A 19234-nucleotide genomic window follows, 5' to 3' on the forward strand; every position below is an offset into this window, starting at 1 on the left:
AATTTACTAAATGTAATCATGTACCTTATTATATTATAATTTATAGATATGGTTTCTTTAAAAAAATAAAGTTTCATGTTGTTTATTGGGTATGACATAGCCATTACATACATGAACTCACATTAACTGTGATAACATGCACAAGACTGAGCAAGTTAAAAGTTTTAGCAGAGATGGAGGAGTGACTGGAGGTGATGGATACTAAGGGAGGCAGAGTCATTTTTCTTTGGGGGATGACTACTGGCAGGTTGCCCATGCTCCTGTGGCTGACCCCATATCCATGTAGCAGCATTAATTGAACTCAATGGATTTAAAAAAAAGAATACATGTGGTGGGGAGGGAAATGTGTTGGGAGGATCTGGGAAAGGGAAAGGATATGATCAAAATACATTGTATAAACACATGAAATTTCAAAGAATAAATAAATAAAATTAAACATATAGTTTCAAATAATTCATTAATAGAAGTTTACATATATATATATATATATGTGTATATATATATATATATATATATATATATATATATATATATCTTCTATCAATATTTGTGTGTCATTCAGATAAAATGCCTTCATATAACTGGACTAAACAAAACAGATCCCCTTGGACAAATGTTCTTAATCTGGACTCATGGAACCACTCAGAGATACCTGAGCACTCCTTGAGAAGTTATGGGCTGCATGGTATGTAGATTAGATCAGCAGAGTCTTTAAACCATGGGTTGAAAGTGAAGAAGACACTCTTTCTTCCATAAAATTAACTTGTCATAAGATATTATTGGTACTCAGACAACATAATTTGGTTTTCTTTGTCCTACTTAAGAATGTAAACCAAGTTTATACTAGTTTTCAATTTACTCATTCAATGTTGCTTCTGCTTCCTCAACTCAAGAATAGCTTAAGGAGTGTTCAGGGAATATTTCTAAAGCATTGTGACACTGGGGATATCCCTGTCTGGTGATGGTATCTCCTGTGGTTTTCTGAAGAGCTGATTTTACATATGTTTGAATGAAGTGCGGCATGGCTCTAATGTAGCCACAGGCCATTCTGAGGTCATTGCTGGCACCAGCAGATGGGCCACAAGTTTTGTTTTGTTTTATTTTTTAATGATTTTTTTTGAGGCAAGTTTTCTCTATGTAGTATTGGTTGTCCTGAAACTCTCTGTAGACTAGGGTGGCCTCAAACCCAGAGATCCACCTGCCCCTGCCTCCCAAGCAAGCAGAGCCATTCAGAGTGCGCACCACCACACCTGGCTGAGCCACATTTTAATTGATATGTAACATAATGATTTCTCTTAAAGGCCCTCTTGGGACTTTTCTACCACATTGGATTTCTCTTCTAACTGATGCTCAAACCTCCTAGTGTCCTTAGCTTCAAGCTTCCCTCATCACCTAGGCAACACACAGACATAGTGATCTAAGCTCTGGAGGATTCAGGTAAGTACACAGTATACAGGTTTTCATCTTGCACACAGTTACATATTCAGGTTCTCCTTGAAGACTAAAATTTTCAAAAAGGGAGGAAACTGGGCTTTGATCTCCAGGGTTTTAATCACATAAGGCAGGATTCATATTATATTTCTTTGACTCTGAAGTTCAGTGCTGTGTTTACAGATTTGGATGAACTGTGTTCTTTTCCCTGATTCTCAGGAGCTAAGACTATTCAAAAATAGTGCCTTCATCAGGGTTACTGGGGAAAAAGGAGATCATTCAAGAGGTCTTTTAGTTCATATGATTGGTGTCATTTAAGAAGAAGAAATTAAAGCATAAGATTCCATGAAAGATGCCCAGAGAAGTGGCATCTACAAGCCAAGGAGACGTACCAAACAAATCAAGGCTTCAGATTCCTTGATCTTGGAGTTGCATTGTCTAGAACTCTGAAAGAAGTGTTCCCGTGTTTAATCCATCCAGTTTTGTGTTGTCTTGGAGCAGCCCTAGAAAACAAAGATAGCCATCTTGCATACAGTTTCTATCTCCCTGGGATGGCAGTGTTCTGTCCTTCTTTATACTTCAGAGTGCTGTGGCCAGGAACCGCTTCGCACATAGTTAGTTATGACATCCCTGCTGCAATGGAGCATGCTTGGATTGGTTCTCACACAGTCACACATATACTTGCTAGCATTTTGAATGCTTTGTTCAAGTTGTCTTTTGTTTCTTTCCCATTCAAGTGGGGATGATTGAGAGAAGATAAAAATCAACATAGAACCCACAATTCTATAACTCAAATAAATATACCAACTATTACCCCACTGTCAAGGTGAGTACATGCTCAGAGGTCAGCTATGTTTTGCCCTCTGGAGAATAAGTCTACAGATCTCTTCAAATTCCCAAATGTGTTTATGACCATAAGAATATTAGTATCTACCATCCAATTATATTTGAAATATGGTTGAATTTGAAATATATAATTTACATGCTATTCTAGAAAATATTATGCAAAGTAAGAGCAGAATATTTATCTTCAATAAATGTAAAATTATATTACACACGCTTCATTTTAAAAACATCTCTTATCTAATTTGCCATGGAAAAGAAAAAAGTAAACTCTCTGTAAAAATTCTAATTTCTTCTTCAAGCTTACCCAGGAGGGAGTCCCACATCAGGGGATTACAAAATGAGATTTCTCCTGGGACAAGTCACCCTAGGGCCACTGTTGTCAGTAAGAAGCATTCTATCTTACTCCTTGCTCAGGCAAGCAGATGCACTTGCACTCAGGGACCCTGACACTCCTTGGGCTGCTCTTCTTCGCTTCTTACTTCCTGTTGTGACAGTATTCAAGAAAGCAGAAGGAAGAGTAGCTAATAGCAGAGGAACAAACCCTGGTCCTCCTCTCATTGGGTAATTCACATGCCTTTCCTCCTAATCCAGTCTGCGGCTCCTATCCATCTCATTGCTATTGTCATTGCTTGACATGGTAACATGACTACTATCCTTGGCTAACTGGATTAGGGTTTGGTGACTGTGGCAATCATAGTGCTTCAGTGTGAATTGGCAATTGGTCCATAAGTCATGAGTTTCAAGGGGCAATAGTAACCACATAGCAATGCATATCAAGAAGCAAAGAAACTTTGTGGAAAAATAGAAGGGGGTAGTATTGAAGCAGAGAATGAAGTAGGAGGGAAGTTCCTATGGAATATTTGTTTTCAGTTTACCAAAGCCTAGCTTCATTCTGTTCTTGGCATCCATGAGATAGTTAACTTATTTCAGAATAATTCACCCTCTTTGCCTAAGTCAGGAAAATTTTAAATCTCTAATAATATTGCTTTTAACTTAAATACACATACATAAGAGTATGTAAGTATACAAATAACAAAATTTAATTTACAATGTTAACTTTTTAAAAAACTGGGCAAAACCACTCCTATATACAAATGACAAATGGATCAAGAAAGAAATCAGGGAAACAAAACTTTTCATAATAATCACAAATAATATAAAATATCTTGAAGTAATTCTAACAAAACAAGTGAAAGACACATATGACAAAAATGTCAAGTGTTTGAAGAAAGAAACTGAAGATGTCAGAAGATAGAAAGATCATCCATGCTCATGGATTGGTAGTATTAACATAATAGAAATGGCCATCCTACCAAAAGTAATCCACAGATTCAGTGCAATTCTGATCAAAATTCCAATAGCCTTTATAGATTTTAAGAGGACAATTTTCAACTTCATAAGGCAAAACAAAACAAAACAAAAACCCAGAATAGCTAAAACAATCCTGAACAACAAAGGAATTGCTGCAGGTTGTAGATTTTAAGTTGTATTACAAAGCCATAGTACTAAAGGTCACATGGTATTGGCATAAAAATAGACATGTTGATCAGTGGAGTTGAATTGAAGACCCAGATATATATCCACACACATATGAACTCTGATTTTTGATAATGAAGCCAGAAACACACATTACAAAAAGACAGCATCTTTATCAAATGGTGCTGGTCAAACTGGCACTCTTCATGAAGAAGAATGCAAATAGATCCACACTTATCACCCTGAGTCAAACTCAAGTCTAAGTTGATCAAAGACTTTAACACAAAACCAGATACACTGAACCTCATAGGGGAGGAAGTGGGGAATATCCTTGAATGCATTGGTATAGGTGAAGACTTTCTCAACAGAACACAGAAAACATTAAGATAAACAGTTAATAAATGGCATCTCATAAGACTGAAAGGCAGTCTTGGTCAAATTGGACAAAGAGGCAGCCCACAGAATAGGAAAAGATTTTACTCATATAAAGATTAATTATTTAGAATATACAAAGAACTAAAAAAAAACCCTAGATATTGAAAAAATCAAATAATGCAATTAAAAATGGGGTAAAGATCTAAACAGAAAATTCTCAGTAGAGGAATCTCAAAAGGCCAAAAAAACATTTAAAGAAATGTTCAATATCCTTAGCCCTTGGGAAAATGCAAATAGAAAGATGGATTCCATCTTATGCCTGTCAATAACATATATCACTGATAGCTCATGCTGGTGAAGGTGTGGAGTCAGGGGAACACTCCGTCACTTCTGATGGGAGTGCAAACTCTTATATAACCAAAAGGGAAATCAATATGGCAGTTCCTGAGAAAGTTGGGAATTGATCTACTTCAAGACCCTGATATACCAGTCTTGGGCATATACCCAAAGGATGTTTTATCCTACCACACATAAGGACACTTGCTAAACCATATTCATTGCAGCTTTATTCATAACAACTAGAAACTGGAAACAGGTTAGATGTCCCCCAAGAGAAAAATGGATACGAAAATGTACATTTACATAATGGAGTTATTACTTAACTGTTAAAAACAATGGCATCATGAAATTTGCAGGAAAGTGGGTGGAACTAGAAAAAATTATCCTGAGTGAGGAATACCAAATACAGAAAGATAAATATGGTATGTATTCACTTATAAGGGATATTAGCCATTAAGAAAATGATAACCAAGCTATAATTTATAGACTCAGAGAAGTCAGGTAAAGAGGAAAACACTAGCAGGTGGTGCATGGATGTTAAAAGAATTTTAAAATACATTTTTCCTTTCCAGCTCTTGCTCTAGGAATGACAACTTTGAGGTTAATTATTTATTATCAATTGCCTAAGCTACAAGGTTTTGACTCATTCTCTGCCTAGTTCCTAACTTATTTAATCTATTTAAACAACTTTATACGTACCATGTAGTTAGTTACCTCTTCTTCAGTCCTGGCCTGCTTCTTTCTTCACATCTCTCTCATCATCCCCCTTAGCATCTTCCTGAGTTTTCAGCTGCTTTCTGCTAATTTAGTTCTGTCTCCCTGACTAGTCCATCTCAGCTCTCTCAAATCTTTCCCCAATTCTCCTTTTATTCTCTCGATGTCTACCAGAATCCCATTTCCTGCCCCCAGCTCATTGGCCATCAGCTTTTCTATTGGCAGACAGTGCTTATTCTCTCTATACCCGAATCTCGATAGGAGAAGAAATAGAACAGATATTAAGGGCAGATTGGAACCAGGTGGGGTTGGGTGCAGGTGGCTGGGGATCAGGTGGCAGGGTGTGGGGTGGAGGGAGAGAATTTGAAGAGAGATGACTGGGATTGGGGAGGGGCTTTGTGGGGATGGTGTGAACATGAGTGCAGTGAAACTTCCTAGACTATGAAGATGATCCTAATGAGTACTCCTGGAAATGGGCAGTGTGGAATCTCAACTGACCACCTTTTACAGCCAGGCAAAGCTTTCGTTGGTGGGATCAGAGTGCATGCAATTAAGCTATTGGCTAAGGGGTTCCCATGGAAATCACCAAACATCCCGAGCTATTGCTAAGACAAAAGGCTGCTTTCCACCAAGTGACAGCAGGGCCCCATTGCTGAGGACAACACCCACACAACTCATTGAACATGGAAAAGTCAAGCTGGTGTATATCTGGAACCCTCACTTGTATGCTCTAGTCTCTTTAGCATGGAAGAGTGCTCTGCAGGCTACTGAAAGAGAAATATGAACACCAATCCAGCCACAGAACTCCTGACCTATAATCTGTCCTGCCTAGTAGCCTATCAATGTGTGATCTGATCTGTGACCCACTTCACGAAAAGGAACCCATGCCCAACACAGTTCAAGTGACCAAGAACCAAAAACTAGATAGTGAAGAGATCTGGGGTAAATTAAAATATTACTGGAAAAAATCAATAAAATGATTTCTAATGATATACTTGTAGATAAATGTCTTACCCAGTCATCATCAGAGAGGCTTCATCTGACAGCATATGGGAATGAATGCAGAGAGCCACAGCCAGACATTATGCAGAGAGAGTGTCTACGTTGGAGGTCTCCATCAAATCCCTTCCCTCAGAGGCAGAGAACATGGAGGACACCAGGAGAAAAGGCCCTTGGAATGAACCAAGTAAGGCACACATGAGCTCACAGAGACTGAAGCAGCAAGCATAGGGCCTGCAATAGGTCTTTTGCATGTATACTATAGCTATTAACTTAGTATTTTTATGGGACATGTTACTGTGATAATGAGTGAGTCTCTGACTCTGGTACCTGCTCTTGGGACTCTTTTCCTTCTGTTGGGTTGCTGTGTCCAAGTTTGATATGGTAGTTTTTTCTTCATCTTATTGTATTTTATTTTGTAATGTTTGGTGGTTGTCTCTTAGAAGTCTATCTTTCCTAATGAAAGACAGAAAGGGAGTGGATACAGTGGGGAAGAGCTGAGAGGAGTAGAGAGAGGGTAAACTATAATCAGGATATGATTAAAGGTATGAGTAAAGAATTTCTTTTCCATACAAGAGAAAAAAAATGGGCAAAACCAAAGACTTGCTTTGCTGAGTATCATAAACATGAATGGATAATTATGGTTAAGGACAAAGTCCCATACCACACATTTCAGAAGAAATTTTGAATGGCAAAAAATTGTTAGAGTAGAGATGCTCACAGATGGCCTCTCTAAAGATAATGAATATATGTATGGAAAGTGAGCAAACTACCTTATTGCATAGGAGGTGTGATACCAGACTCATGGCCGCTGGCTTGATTTTATTGCTTTAGAGAGCATGCTAACTCTTGGGAGTCACCTTTAACTTTTGACTCTATAAAGGTATATCAAAAGGAAATGAGAAACTATTCTGTCCTTCCCTGGCAAATGGAGTTTCATTTCAGCAGCAGAAGTGGCTGAAACTCCAGGGCTGTGAAAGCAGAGGTTGAATGAATTTAAGCCACAGAAGCACTGGCATCTTCCAGACCTAAGCAGGGGAAGTAACAGCAAATAACCAAAATAGGTACATAGCAGGCTGATGGAAATCTCTATAATGCTGTGTGGTACACAGGTCTGATAGAGCACTCCCCTCCTTTTATTTTAAACTTTCCAGTTGAGTTACATATATATGCCACATCCTTCTGTGAAGGAGATTGGTCAGAATGACCTGTGTCTGAATTTTAATCACACTGGGGCTTTTGAGGGGCGCCTTACTTTGAGTGTTCCTGTCCAGTCAGTAACTCTGCTTGACAACTCTATTTTAGAGGGAACAATTTTCTGATTCTGATGCTTCTATGGCAGCATCTAACCTCATTGTCTAAGAGCTCCATCTTCCTTTTGCACTATTTTTTTTTCCTCTGAGGCCAGGGAACAGATGCATAAGTCCTAGTGAGGTGAAGCTCTGGAGCTCCGGTTTCATTGTCTTCCATTCTGTGTATTTTTCTGGGCTGAACTTCTGCCAGCAGATGATCTGCACCATTTTTTCCAGTAGATTGCATGAAGATGGCTGGCAACTGCATGTTACAGGTGCATAGCCAACACCTCAAGAGTGACAGGGTCTAATGGACAAGTTGGTCCTCAAAATCCCACTTTTCCCCCTTCAGTTCACCTATGATGACATAATGGCTGAGCAGAACAGAAATGAATTGGAGAGAAAGCAAGGGAGGACTTTGGGGACTAGGGTGAGAGGAAGGCAACCCAGCTTCTAACCCACAGGGTTTTGAGTCAGTCTCTAAGCACTTGTTGGAGCCATGGTGTATTCAATACTACTCCAAGCTCTGGGAGTGTAGAGGCTAAAGAAAGTATCTGAAAACCAAACTAAGCAAACATCTAACCAAACCAAACCAAACTAACCAACCCAACCAAACAAATCCAACCAAGCAACTAGCCAACCCAAACCAATCAATCAACTAAACCAGTCAACTAGCCAACCAAACCAACCAATCAATCAACCAACCAATGAACTAACCAACTAACAAACTAATCAAATGAACTAACCAACCAAACCAGACAACCGACCAACAGAACTAATTCAACCAACCTATCAGCCAACTAACCAACCCAACCAACTAAACTAACCCACTAGCCAAACAAACTAATCATTCAAGCTAGCTAACTGACCAAAGGAATCAATCCTAACAACTTACCAACCAGCCAAACCAAGCAACCAACCAAACCAATCAACTAACCAAACTAACCATCCAAACCAGCTAACCAACCAACTTAACCAACTCAACCAACCTATCAAACAAGCAACCTAACCAATCCACCCACCCACTCAATTACCCACCCACTAACCAACTCAGCCACCAACCAACCCAAACCAACCAACCAACCAACCAACCAACCAACCCAATCAACCAACGGAACCAACCAAAGACACCCTCACACCACCACTAGCACCCCGCCCCCACACACATAAATTTAAACCATCAAACTCCCTGCCCTCATCAACAAAGATAATATCTAGTAGCAAATACTTGGGAAGTAAATGGATGTCTCGATTCAGGCAGTGACAGCAGGGGTGACAGCTGGGGGCAGACACAGCTTCCCATTTTGTAATACTGTAATACTGTTAAGCACTGCCTTAACCCAAATTGATTTCACTGACTTTAAGATTCCAGGCTCTTTGTGTGACAAATGTCACACTTGTGTACACGCGTTTTTACTTTATTTAGAGTGCCAGTTTAAAGGGTTGCAAGGAAGAAAAAGGACTAGTGTGCCTTTGTGGGTAAGCTCTGAGAAGAATTACCTCTGAGCAGAGTGGACAAAACCTCTCTAGGAAAGCCGCCAGGTGGCACCTGTAAGGCGCAGATGGAGAGAGTCATTTGCCCCACCCCCACAGGCCGGACTATCCAGACTACCCCTCACCCCTCGGGTTTGTTCGCGAGGAAGTGGGGGAGTTTCAGTCTCTTTCCAGACAGCGTGATTACACACCAAAATTTTCTGACACCTCAAACACACCGAGGGCGGATTGTCTCCACACAACCAGGCTGTCAAAGGCATGAGCCTGGTGGTTGGGAACACTTAGGCACTCTGCAAGGTGGGGAGTGGCTGTGGGCTGCCCCTGTGCCCAGGTCTGCTCAGTCTGGGTCTAGGGGAAAACACTGGCAAGGGAGAAGCAGTTCTCAGGACCGTGACACGCAGAAGTCACCAGAACGTGGGACAGCGCTTCACACTCCTCTAACGCCCAATCCTCCTCCCAGGGACAGTCAGTGGGGACTAGTCTGAGCTACCTTCTCACATCCTTTTACATTTCCGCCTTCTGCAGTCTCTTCTCCTGTCCGGGTCGCATTGTGATTGCCTTGCCCCCCCCCCCCCCCGCCCCGCGCGCTTCGCCCCTGTGATCCCGCACCCCAGGATTGGCAGCTGACCCCAGAGACAGCAGAGTCTGAGTGGTGGGTGTCAGTAAACAGAAGCAGCGTGTTGTGGTCATTTCGAGCTGTGCGGTCGGGCCACCAACTCCATCTGTGGCAGGGAGGCGAGCTGCACCAGTTGCGAGACTGCTGCTGTTCCTCTTTGGTGGCTGGTTGGTGACATTGGGAGGAGACCGCTCCGAGGGAGTGAGCCTAAGACGAGGAGGAAGAGAGGCAGGGCGTTGGGGGTGGGGACGTGGCGACAGTGCCAGGGGGCGTGTGAGCTGCGGGCGAGGAGCAACTTCTCCCGGGCGCGCGCTGCGGGGCGGCGGGCGGAGCGTGAGCTGCCAGCCCAGAGCAGGGAGCGGGGAGCGGGGAGGCTCGGCCCGCGCCCTGCACGCTACCATCCTCCGGGTTCCCAGCCCCGGGTGCTGAGCTCGCCGCTATAAATAGCAGGTTACAGCTTCTGCTTGGGCGCACACGCTTTCACTGGAGAACGCAGGAAAGTCATCCTGAAAAGTGTCTGCCGCTGCTATCGCCCCCTACTCAGCCTCTGCAAGAGGTAACATCCTGCCTGGGATCCTGGGGCTCGGGAGGGAATTTTGCAGGGTGCGGAGGGTGAGGATGGGTGAATCCATAGGCTGTAGTCGTGCGCATCGGACAGTTCAGGGTGGTGGTGGTGGGGAGTACGTCCTGCCTGAGAGACAGCTGGTGTGTTTCTTATCAAGTTTCCCAGCTTGCAGCCAAGATCGTCCCTTCAGCCTTGCTTCCCAGGGACCCTGGCTGCTGGTGGTACCCCTGTGACCCTGATTACTGTCTAGTGGAGCTCGCTTGGTCTGGGGTGAACACCACACACACACACACACACACACACACACACACACACACACACGCACACACATATGAGTTCCAACTCCCAGGTGACACTGAGTTCTGGCCCAGCTTATGGTCCCTTTGAGCTGTTCTTAAAAGGTGCTGCAGCGACCTGGAGTGCTTAGGGACTGCTTCTCAACCCTAGTCCCAGTCACTGGCTGTCTCCTGCTTCAGAGGAAGTGGTCCTGGTCCTTAGAACAAGGAAGGCATGCTGGGGTTGCAGTTGCCTAAAGAGCTCTCTTTTCATGGCTATCTCCAGCCCCACCTTCAGCAACTCCTGCCCTCTCCGTCCCCCCAACACCACCCCCCCAAGTCAGGCCTGTTACCCCTAGGCTACCTTCATGTTCTACCTACCCCAAAGAGAAGTCAAGAAAGAGTTAGAAAATCAGGGCTTCAAAGTAAGAGTGGGTGATGAGAGGCTCCTCTGGAGTCTCAAATTTGCACTACAGCCTACTTGAGCTTATCTGGCCCCTCTAGCAGGACAAGGGTCCTGAGCAAACCCAGGAGCCTGCTGCTAGTATGGACTTTCAGGCTTGCAACTGGCTAGCTCTAGGTGATGCGAGAACCAGAGGCACCGGTGTTTGCCCCTCTCCACCTTTGATTTTGCTTCCCTCAGGGGAGGTGGTTTCTGCCCCAGAGGACACCCAGAGGTTTCTGTTTGGAGACAGAAGCTTTATAGGTAGGGATGTGCATATTGATGAGATAGTTGCAGCCACACAAAACTTATTGGAAAAACCCCAGAGGAGAGAGAGGCAGCAGTGCTGTTAGGGGACCGAGGTTTGTTAAGGGAAAGGATGCTCAGTTGATTATGTGGTTCCTGCAGCGTCAACTTACCAGGGAAACCCTGCGGGACATTCAGTCACGCTGGTCTAAATGATGTAGAATGTCTTCTTTGTTCATCTTACTTTATGTTTTTCTTTCTCCTGATTCTGGCTTCCTTGCTCTTTCCAAAATGACATTTGAGGTCATTATGTGGGTATTACATTTTGCTTACATTTCCCTTCAGTCTGAAAGAAGTTATTTATAAAGGTGTAGCTCTATAAAATACATGAAAGAGCAGAAGACAGGGATGAGTTCATCTCTCCTATGATGGGCACTAGGTGGCCCCTTTTATAGGTGTACATCTACATTTAGAGGACTTGTTCGCACAGAAATTTTCTTAGTGAGTTCTGGAATCAGAATGTTATCAATCTGACTTGGTTCAGAGACTCAGCAAGAGAGTGGCTGCCTGATGCTGTGTTAAAGGTAGAGTTAGGAGAGGTTTGGACAAGTGGGTACTGTCAGCTTACTCGGTGTGGGAGGAAATACATTAGCTCATGTTCTTTGGGATATACTCCAGGGAAACATTGACATGAAATCACAGTAATTGATCAGTGCCTCTGGGCTCAGCACATGGGCCTTAAACTCAAACCTGTAGGAGTTGCACTAAGTTAAAATGCTTCTGCAGAAAAATAAAGGAGAGAAAGAAAGAAAGAAGGAAATAAAGGAAGGAAGGAAAAAGGGGGCGTTTTATGAGAGTCCTGTGTATGTGAGAGAATATGTGTCTCTGAGCCTTGTGTATGTTTTGTGGGTTTTTTTTGGGGGGGGGCTCTTTTTCTTCTTCTATTTTTGGTTTTTGTCTTGTCCTATTTTATTTTATTATTTTTCTTTAGATGCCTGTTTTCTAATGAGAGACAGAAGGGGTGTGGATTCAGGTGGGAGGAGGTGGGGGGATATCTTAGGAGTTGAGGAAGGCAAAATGCAATCAGAATACTATGTATGAAAAAACTATTTTCATTAAAAGAAAAAATAGAAAATATAGAATGTTTTTTTTTCTGTGAGTTTCTTTCAATAGTGACTTAAGAGATTGTCCTTGAAAGGTTATGAAACGTGATTGTGATGAGGCTACAAGCTCTGTGTCATTGGGAAACATTTTCTGATTGGTTTTTATCATTCTAAATTGTATTCTCACGGATGAGGTAAACCGGTATTTATTTGTGATAAACTGATGGCCAATAGGGTGTTTGATACGGGGCTCTGTTCTGACAAAGTGAGAACAGCTTGATAAACTGAGTCTTGACCCTCAAAACATATAAAGAATCATCAGTGTTCTGGGCAGAAGGTACTCTTAGAATATTGGCCTCAGCTCCACTCTGAGGATGCAAGTCAATCGAATGACTTTAAATCTTACAAGATTCTTCTGTCAAAATACTATCTGGCCCTAGTACTGTAGACAGGTCAGCCAGCTTTGGTTAGAAGATGATGCAATCACACTTTAGTTTTCTGAAATGCAAAGTGAAATTAAACGCTGGAGAAGCCAGCTATTTGTTCTACAGCATGCAAATGTAAAGTTTCTGATTTCTCTTCTGAAACCTTGCACTGCCTTCTAGTTCCTAGTCAGGCTGGTCCCCACATGGGCAGTGGGTAACATCCAAGGCCTTCAGGCAAAATCCTAGAAGGCATCCATGAAAGACAGGAATACCTGCCAACCCATCTTATCTCTTAGCAACCAAGTAGACATCAGTCTCAGGTAAGCATCCAGCATCTGAAAACACAAAGTCCAAACAGGAGAAAGTTGTAATTAGTAAGGAAAATGCTTACTGAGTATCTGCCATGTTTGCTTTTTCCACTCAGTGGTGCTAATAGTTAGAGAAACAAGTCTCATATGTTTTATAATCTGCATGGAGTCAACGCTTTGTCATTCATACAGCTTTTTCAATTGGAACATGCAATCGCAGGTTCAAAGCATGTATTTTCTATATTCTGTGTTTTTATTCTTTTAAAGTGACTGATTTCTCTCTCTAAAGGCCTAAGGAACTTACTCCAAAAGCCATGTTATTTTGTTCTCTTTTTCTGTATGTTGCTTAGAAATCTCTGCTAGAGAACCCTTAGCAGACACTGATCCCACACATATTTTGATATTCAAACTGTTCAATACACAGTTTCAGCATAAACATTTCTCAATAGATACATCTAAAGAACAATGCTATAACTGAGTTTTTGCACGTTAGATTCATGCAGTCTTTGTGTTTTAAAACCTTAGTTGTAGTATATACCTAAGAACGATACGTGGGTAGTGGGACACTTATAAGGAAGCTCCCAGAGTCTCATTGAAGTCAGGATATCTCAGTTTATCCTCTTTATGTGTTCAATGCTTCATCTGCCAATAAAAATGATTTTAAGATGCGTATGGCAAGGCTGGAGAGAAGGCTCAGCCCTTTCCGAGGATTTAGGTTTGATTCCCAGCATCTACATTGGTCAGCTCACAAGGGCTTTTAATTCCTGTCCCAGGGGATCTAAAGCCCTCTTATGACCTTCCTCAGATACCTAGATACACATGGTTCACATAAAACCCATACATGCACACATACATATACACACATAAAAGACATGCTGTGATGTTTTATGGATTGTGACTAAACCCCAGACTAATCAGTCTGTGACTGTTGAAGGACTTGTCTTTTATCCAAGGCACTCTGGGGGCTCACATCTTCTACCCTGTGAGTATCTTAGTATAGTCAATCTGCACAAGGCCTATGGACTGCGGTGTGGAATCTTGAGTTTACATCTTTCCAGTTGTTTCTGTAATTTTGCTGACCCGTGGGTATCATCACAGCACAGTGCAGCACTCTTAAGTAATATTTTCCAAACTTGTTTTTGAGGCATATTTGGAGTAAGTCTGCTCTGCACTATGCAGCTATTGTTGCTACGATCCCTGATGATATGTTGGGGACCATGCAGAGAGGTAATTGAGTGAGTAAAGGAGATTGTGAGTTTCTCAAATCATAGGGCTTTGATGGAATTTCCTTTGGGAATTATTTAAATTAATAATTTTCATGGGGATGGAGATAACACTTTAAAAGGGAGTTTTGTCTATCATTTATCTATCAATTATCTATTCATCTATTTACCATCTGAGTATCTAAACGATCATAAGTCTGCTTACCTATCAATGTCCATTTATCTATGTATCCATCTCTCTCTGTCTATCTATCTATCTATCTATCTATCTATCTATCTATCTATCTATCTATCTATCTATCTATCTATCTATCTATGTATCCATCTATCCACTCACTTGGCTTTTTATTTTCAACAAAGCTATTTGTCAGGCTTAACAGTGAAATTATTCAATGGTTCTCTCTGATGTTTTCCAATGTTAGGGATGTTGTGCTGGACATGCAGGCTGTGTTAAAGCCATGTTGATATTACATCACTGAAGTGACAGTAGCAACGGTAAACTTCTTCCAAGGTACAAAAGGAAATGGAATGAAAACTTCTAGACACTGTTTATATATTTATATATTATGTGTTAATTTAAAATATCACAGAAAGAAAGTGACATTTTTTTATTTCTCAAAAGAGTGAGTTTTTAAAGGTTAAGTGGTTGTAGTTTAAAGAGAACTTTCAGAATTATTCACTATGAAAATTCTATCTGAATGAAAGCTAGAAACACCTTTCACGGTGAGACTAGTACCTTGAACCTGAAGCTCTCTGGATTCAATCCCATCACTGTGACAAATGAATTGCTTTAGTTTGGCTTTCTATTGTTTCCGTGAAACACAATGACCAAAAGAGCAAGTTGGGGAGAAAAGGGTTTATTTGACTTACACTTCTGTATTTCTGTTCACCATAAAAGAAAGTCAGGACAGGAACTTAAACAGGACAGGAACCTGGAGGCAGGAGCTGATGCAGAGGCCATGGAGGGGTGCTGTATTTTGGTTTGCTTCCCATAGCTTGTTCAACCTGCTTTCTTATAGAACCCACAACTACTAGCCCTGGGGTGACACTAATCACAATGGGCTGTGCCCTCTCCCAAAAATCACTAACTAAGGAAATGCTCTACAGATTTATGTATAGTCTGATCCTATGGAGGCATTTTTTTTTGTCTCAATTAAGGTTTCCTCCTTTCAGAGAATTCTAGCTTGGGTCTAGTTAACATAAAGCAATTCAGCATATGAAAAACAAAAATGAAATACAACAACAACAAAAAACCCTCAAGCAACAGCGACAATGAAAATCTAACACCCATCCAACTATATATAGCTATATCCTACTGATAGCTTTTTGAGATGAAAATGTAGGTCCCCAGTAAAGCACTTGTCTAGATTGAGGAAGACCTTGGGAAGTCTCCAGTACCATACAATGAACTAACTAGCTAGAATTTTTATTTACTGTTACAGTGGTGGTCTTGAGTAGGCATGATACATTCCCAGAATTTGAGAGGCTGAGGCAGGAAGACTGCCCTTCTAGAATATTACACTAAACACACATCCTCCCAGGCTGTCTAAGTCCTCCACAGAGAACTTGTTCTTAGAATTTTCAATGTAGTTCTTGTTTAATCATTGTTGGTTGCTCTACCAGACAAAAGCCAAGAGGGGTGACCCGTTGACTAAGCTTTCTAGTACCTAAAAAGTCACTTAACCTGAGGGAAGCAAAGGAAAACTGAGAATCAGTGGCATGTTAACCCAAGGTTATAACCTGTGAGCTTGAGCTGAGACTTCAGCAGTTTTCAAGGAAGCATTAAAATCTCATTTATAATTATTTAATATCATCCAATGCTGTTCCAAACACTTTTGTATCACAGACTCCCTAGATGTGTCTTGCTTACAGATAAATATTTTTAAAAGCATTTTTGAGAGTTTACAAAATTTTATTGAAAATATTTTTGTAAGCTTTAGGTGTGTGTGTGTGTGTGTGTGTGTGTGTGTGTGTGTGTGTGTATAAATACACTCAGTTCTAAATATGAAGATCAGAAGCCAGTGTCTATTATCCTGTCTTTCTCTGAGTATTCCTTTAAGGGAGAGTGCCTCTTGAACCTAACACTGCCGTTCTCTGGGCTAGGCTGAAGCCACCAAGCTCCCACTGTCTCCTCTGCTTTTGGAGTTGAGGTTCCAGGGACAATGGTCTTGGCAAGTGTGTGCTGAGACCTGAACTCTGGTCCTGTGTTTGCTCCTAAGCACTCACTCAGCCATCTCTCTAGCATCCATTATAAAATACATTACTAGGTGAAGCACAGTACAAAAATGTCAGTTTTATGTGATATTGTACACCTGTAATCCCAGCGCTCAGGAGATGGAGGAAGGAAGATCTGGAGGAGCTCAAGGCTGTCCTTGGCTACACAGTTGGTCCAAGGTCCCTGTGGATAACAGGGAATTCTGTCAAAAAAGAAACAAATGAACAAACATATGCCCACCTTAGCTGGTGACATAGGCCAGTGGTAGAACACCCTGCCTAGCATAGGAAAAGCCATGGATTCAATTCCAACTGCCACATACACACACACCACCTTAAAACACACCTTTTCCTCTCTTCATTAACAAAATCTAAAGATTTTTATATTTACTCATCTGCTTGGATGTGTCTTAATAAGACAGGTTGCTTTTAATGGTATCTGTGATTTCCTCTGTTTCAATAGATTTTTTTTCTTTCTGCTGAAATCTTAAGGTTAAATATGTTTCCTCATTGTCCTCTGGTAAAGTTGTTTTAAAATACAGCATTCCCTCCTCAGATAGCTGTTCAAGGGAGGCTGGCATTATAGACACTCACCACCAGGTGGCAGTATGCAGCTCTTAGGCCATCTTCACTGCATCCATTTTTAAAGTTTTTCTTTTAAGCTATTTATTTTTATTGTGGGAGTTAACTGAGTTAAAACCCACAAGCACATAAACCTTAGAATTGTATCTGGGAGATCTGTTATTTGAAATACTTTAAAGATTTGATTTAGCATACGCTGCTTTTATGTGAAGTCTGCATACCTGGAGAACTCTTCGGAATTAATTGCCAGAATTTTGCTTATGACTGGGCAAGTGAGAAGGAAAGGAAAAATTAAATGAGCATGACAAAAATAAAGACATATGGTCAATCCAAAAACAGACATTGTGGCACCCATTATATACACACATTTGAATCTTAACCCTTTCACAACACACTCTGACTTTTTTCCTAGGAAACACAGACTATCATTGCTTCCCCTGAGCCTCCTCCCTGTAGTACCTCATCAGTGCAACAAACAAACAAACAAACAAACAAACTTTACAAGTGAGTAGACCATAGTGGTATATGTCTTTAATTCCATCACTAAGAAAATAGAGATGAGAGGATAATAAGTTAGCATTCATCCCTGGATACACAGCAAGGACCTTCCTTAAAATAAAAAAACCACACAAATGAAAAGCAACACTACCAACAAAGCAACAGGAAGGAAGGAAGGAAGGAAGGAAGGAAGGAAGGAAGGAAGGAAGGAAGGAAGGAAGGGAGAAAGGAAGGGAGGAAGGGAGGAAGGAAGAAAGGGAGAGAGGAAGGGAGGAAGGAAGGAAGGGAGGAAGGGAGGAAGGGAGGAAGGGAGGAAGGGAGGAAGGGAGGAAGGGAGGAAGGGAGGAAGGGAGGAAGGAAGGGAGGAAGGAAGGAAGGGGGAAAAGAAGGAAGAATAAATTACAATGTTAATGCTTCCATTATTCCCAAACACACTCTGTGTTATGATGGTAAGAGAGCAAACTAGACCAACCCTGCTGTACTTATGGTTTATTGGTGTTTATGCAGGTAAGAGTTACTGAAAGTATTTCTTTTGTTAACCTGATGGTAGACTTGACTCTATGTAGGTGAATGATTAAATTATGAGTCATAACAGATGCAATCAGTTCATTCATAAGTGCAGCAGGATGGAGCAACTGCATCGTCTCCCTTTCTGGATGATCTGCTTTTCAATCACGTTCGCTGCATTGTAGGAATGGAGATCAAGGGGAATAATCATCAACCAAAGCTGCTAATTATGAGATGCATTAATAAAAATATTTTATTATATGTAAAAGTTCAAAGGTCATACGCCTAGTTCACTGGACTCCTGTCTACCCCATAAGCCCAATCTATAGTTGTCCATTCAGGACGAGTGAATTCTTGTCTTCCCTGTAGCCAGATACTATAGATGTTCAGTAAGGACCATTTTAACTTCATCTCTAGTCTCCTGCACTTTCTAGCCTCTTTGGAGTGTGGGAACAAATTATAGAAATTATATCCAAGGAAGTATAGCTATAAAATAGTTCTTTACAAATGATTCCTTGCCTGGGATGTGCTCCCATTTTTTCTCCCTTTATTTGGTTATGTGTGTCTCCTTCGTATCTTATGCAACAGTGAGAGAGGAATGCTGATGCTGGGATAGTGGATCGGAACATAATGGAGACATTCTACCCTATTTGACTTCTCTATTTTTTCCACTCATTTATTTTCCTGATTAAAAGTGTGGTAAGGCTCCATTAACATAAATAATGGACAAGTGAGGTCTAAAGAGGCAGAAAACATCACCCAAATCAACATTGTTAGCATTTTATCGTTCTTTCTATAATTTTCTATGATTCTCTTATAATGATTATAGTCTATTTGTGGGTGTTTCTTTTGTTTGTTTTTAATTTAAAATTCTCTCCTTCAAGCTAGCTTAGATACTGATTGACACTTGTTATCTGCAAGGTACTCTGCTAGGCTATGTTCTGGTCATAGCAGTGAGTAACAAAGATGGCCACTTTCCCCAGGTTGTCAAACACATCAAGCTGAAAAAAACATGAATGTAGAAGTCAAGGAGTGGCTCACTAGGTCAGGGTGCTTGATGTACAACACCGAGGACTGACTGATTTGTATGCCTGGAGCCCATATACAAGCTACATAGAGCAAATGTCTACAGTCCCAACACTACTGGGGAGATGGGAGGCAGAGACTGAATCCCTGGACACCCTGGTCCAGCTAGCCTGGCATACACAGCAGAAAAGTTACCATATGACCCTGCCTCCAAAATGGTGGAAGGTGAGGGCAGACA

The 19234-nt window shown here is 41.3% G+C and overlaps 2 protein-coding genes across 15 annotated transcripts in view; one reads left to right on the top strand and one right to left on the bottom strand.

Moving 5' to 3' along the window:
* Positions 1–1299: 1299 nt before the first annotated feature.
* Positions 1300–9994, bottom strand: Gm51582 (predicted gene, 51582). 2 transcript variants are annotated; one of them, XR_003947573.1, is made up of 2 exons: positions 6196–6316; positions 1300–1934 (listed from the first exon to the last, which is right to left on the bottom strand). XR_003947573.1 is itself a non-coding variant. In XM_030243908.1 (2 exons), the coding sequence occupies exons 1-2, from the start codon at positions 9981–9983 to the stop codon at positions 1832–1834; spliced, it is 492 nt and encodes a 163-aa protein (XP_030099768.1). In that variant the 5' UTR covers positions 9984–9994; the 3' UTR covers positions 1300–1831. The 2 variants fall into 2 exon arrangements, 1 of the variants encoding a protein (XP_030099768.1); XM_030243908.1 differs by lacking the exon at positions 6196–6316 and adding an exon at positions 9595–9994.
* Positions 9607–19234, top strand: part of Inpp4b (inositol polyphosphate-4-phosphatase, type II) — a 792047-nt gene continuing 782419 nt past the window's right edge. For 9 of the 13 annotated variants that reach the window (XM_017312729.2, XM_006530858.3, XM_006530854.3 and 6 more), the window contains exon 1: positions 9607–10138. The gene's annotated coding sequence lies outside the window, so the exon portion shown is untranslated. The remainder of the gene's footprint in view (positions 10139–19234) is intronic. The other 4 variants (NM_001297596.1, NM_001297593.1, NM_001024617.3 and 1 more) reach the window with 1 other exon arrangement.

Source organism: Mus musculus, chromosome 8, assembly GCF_000001635.26.
Source record: "Mus musculus strain C57BL/6J chromosome 8, GRCm38.p6 C57BL/6J".
NCBI classification, from domain to species: Eukaryota; Metazoa; Chordata; class Mammalia; order Rodentia; family Muridae; genus Mus; species Mus musculus.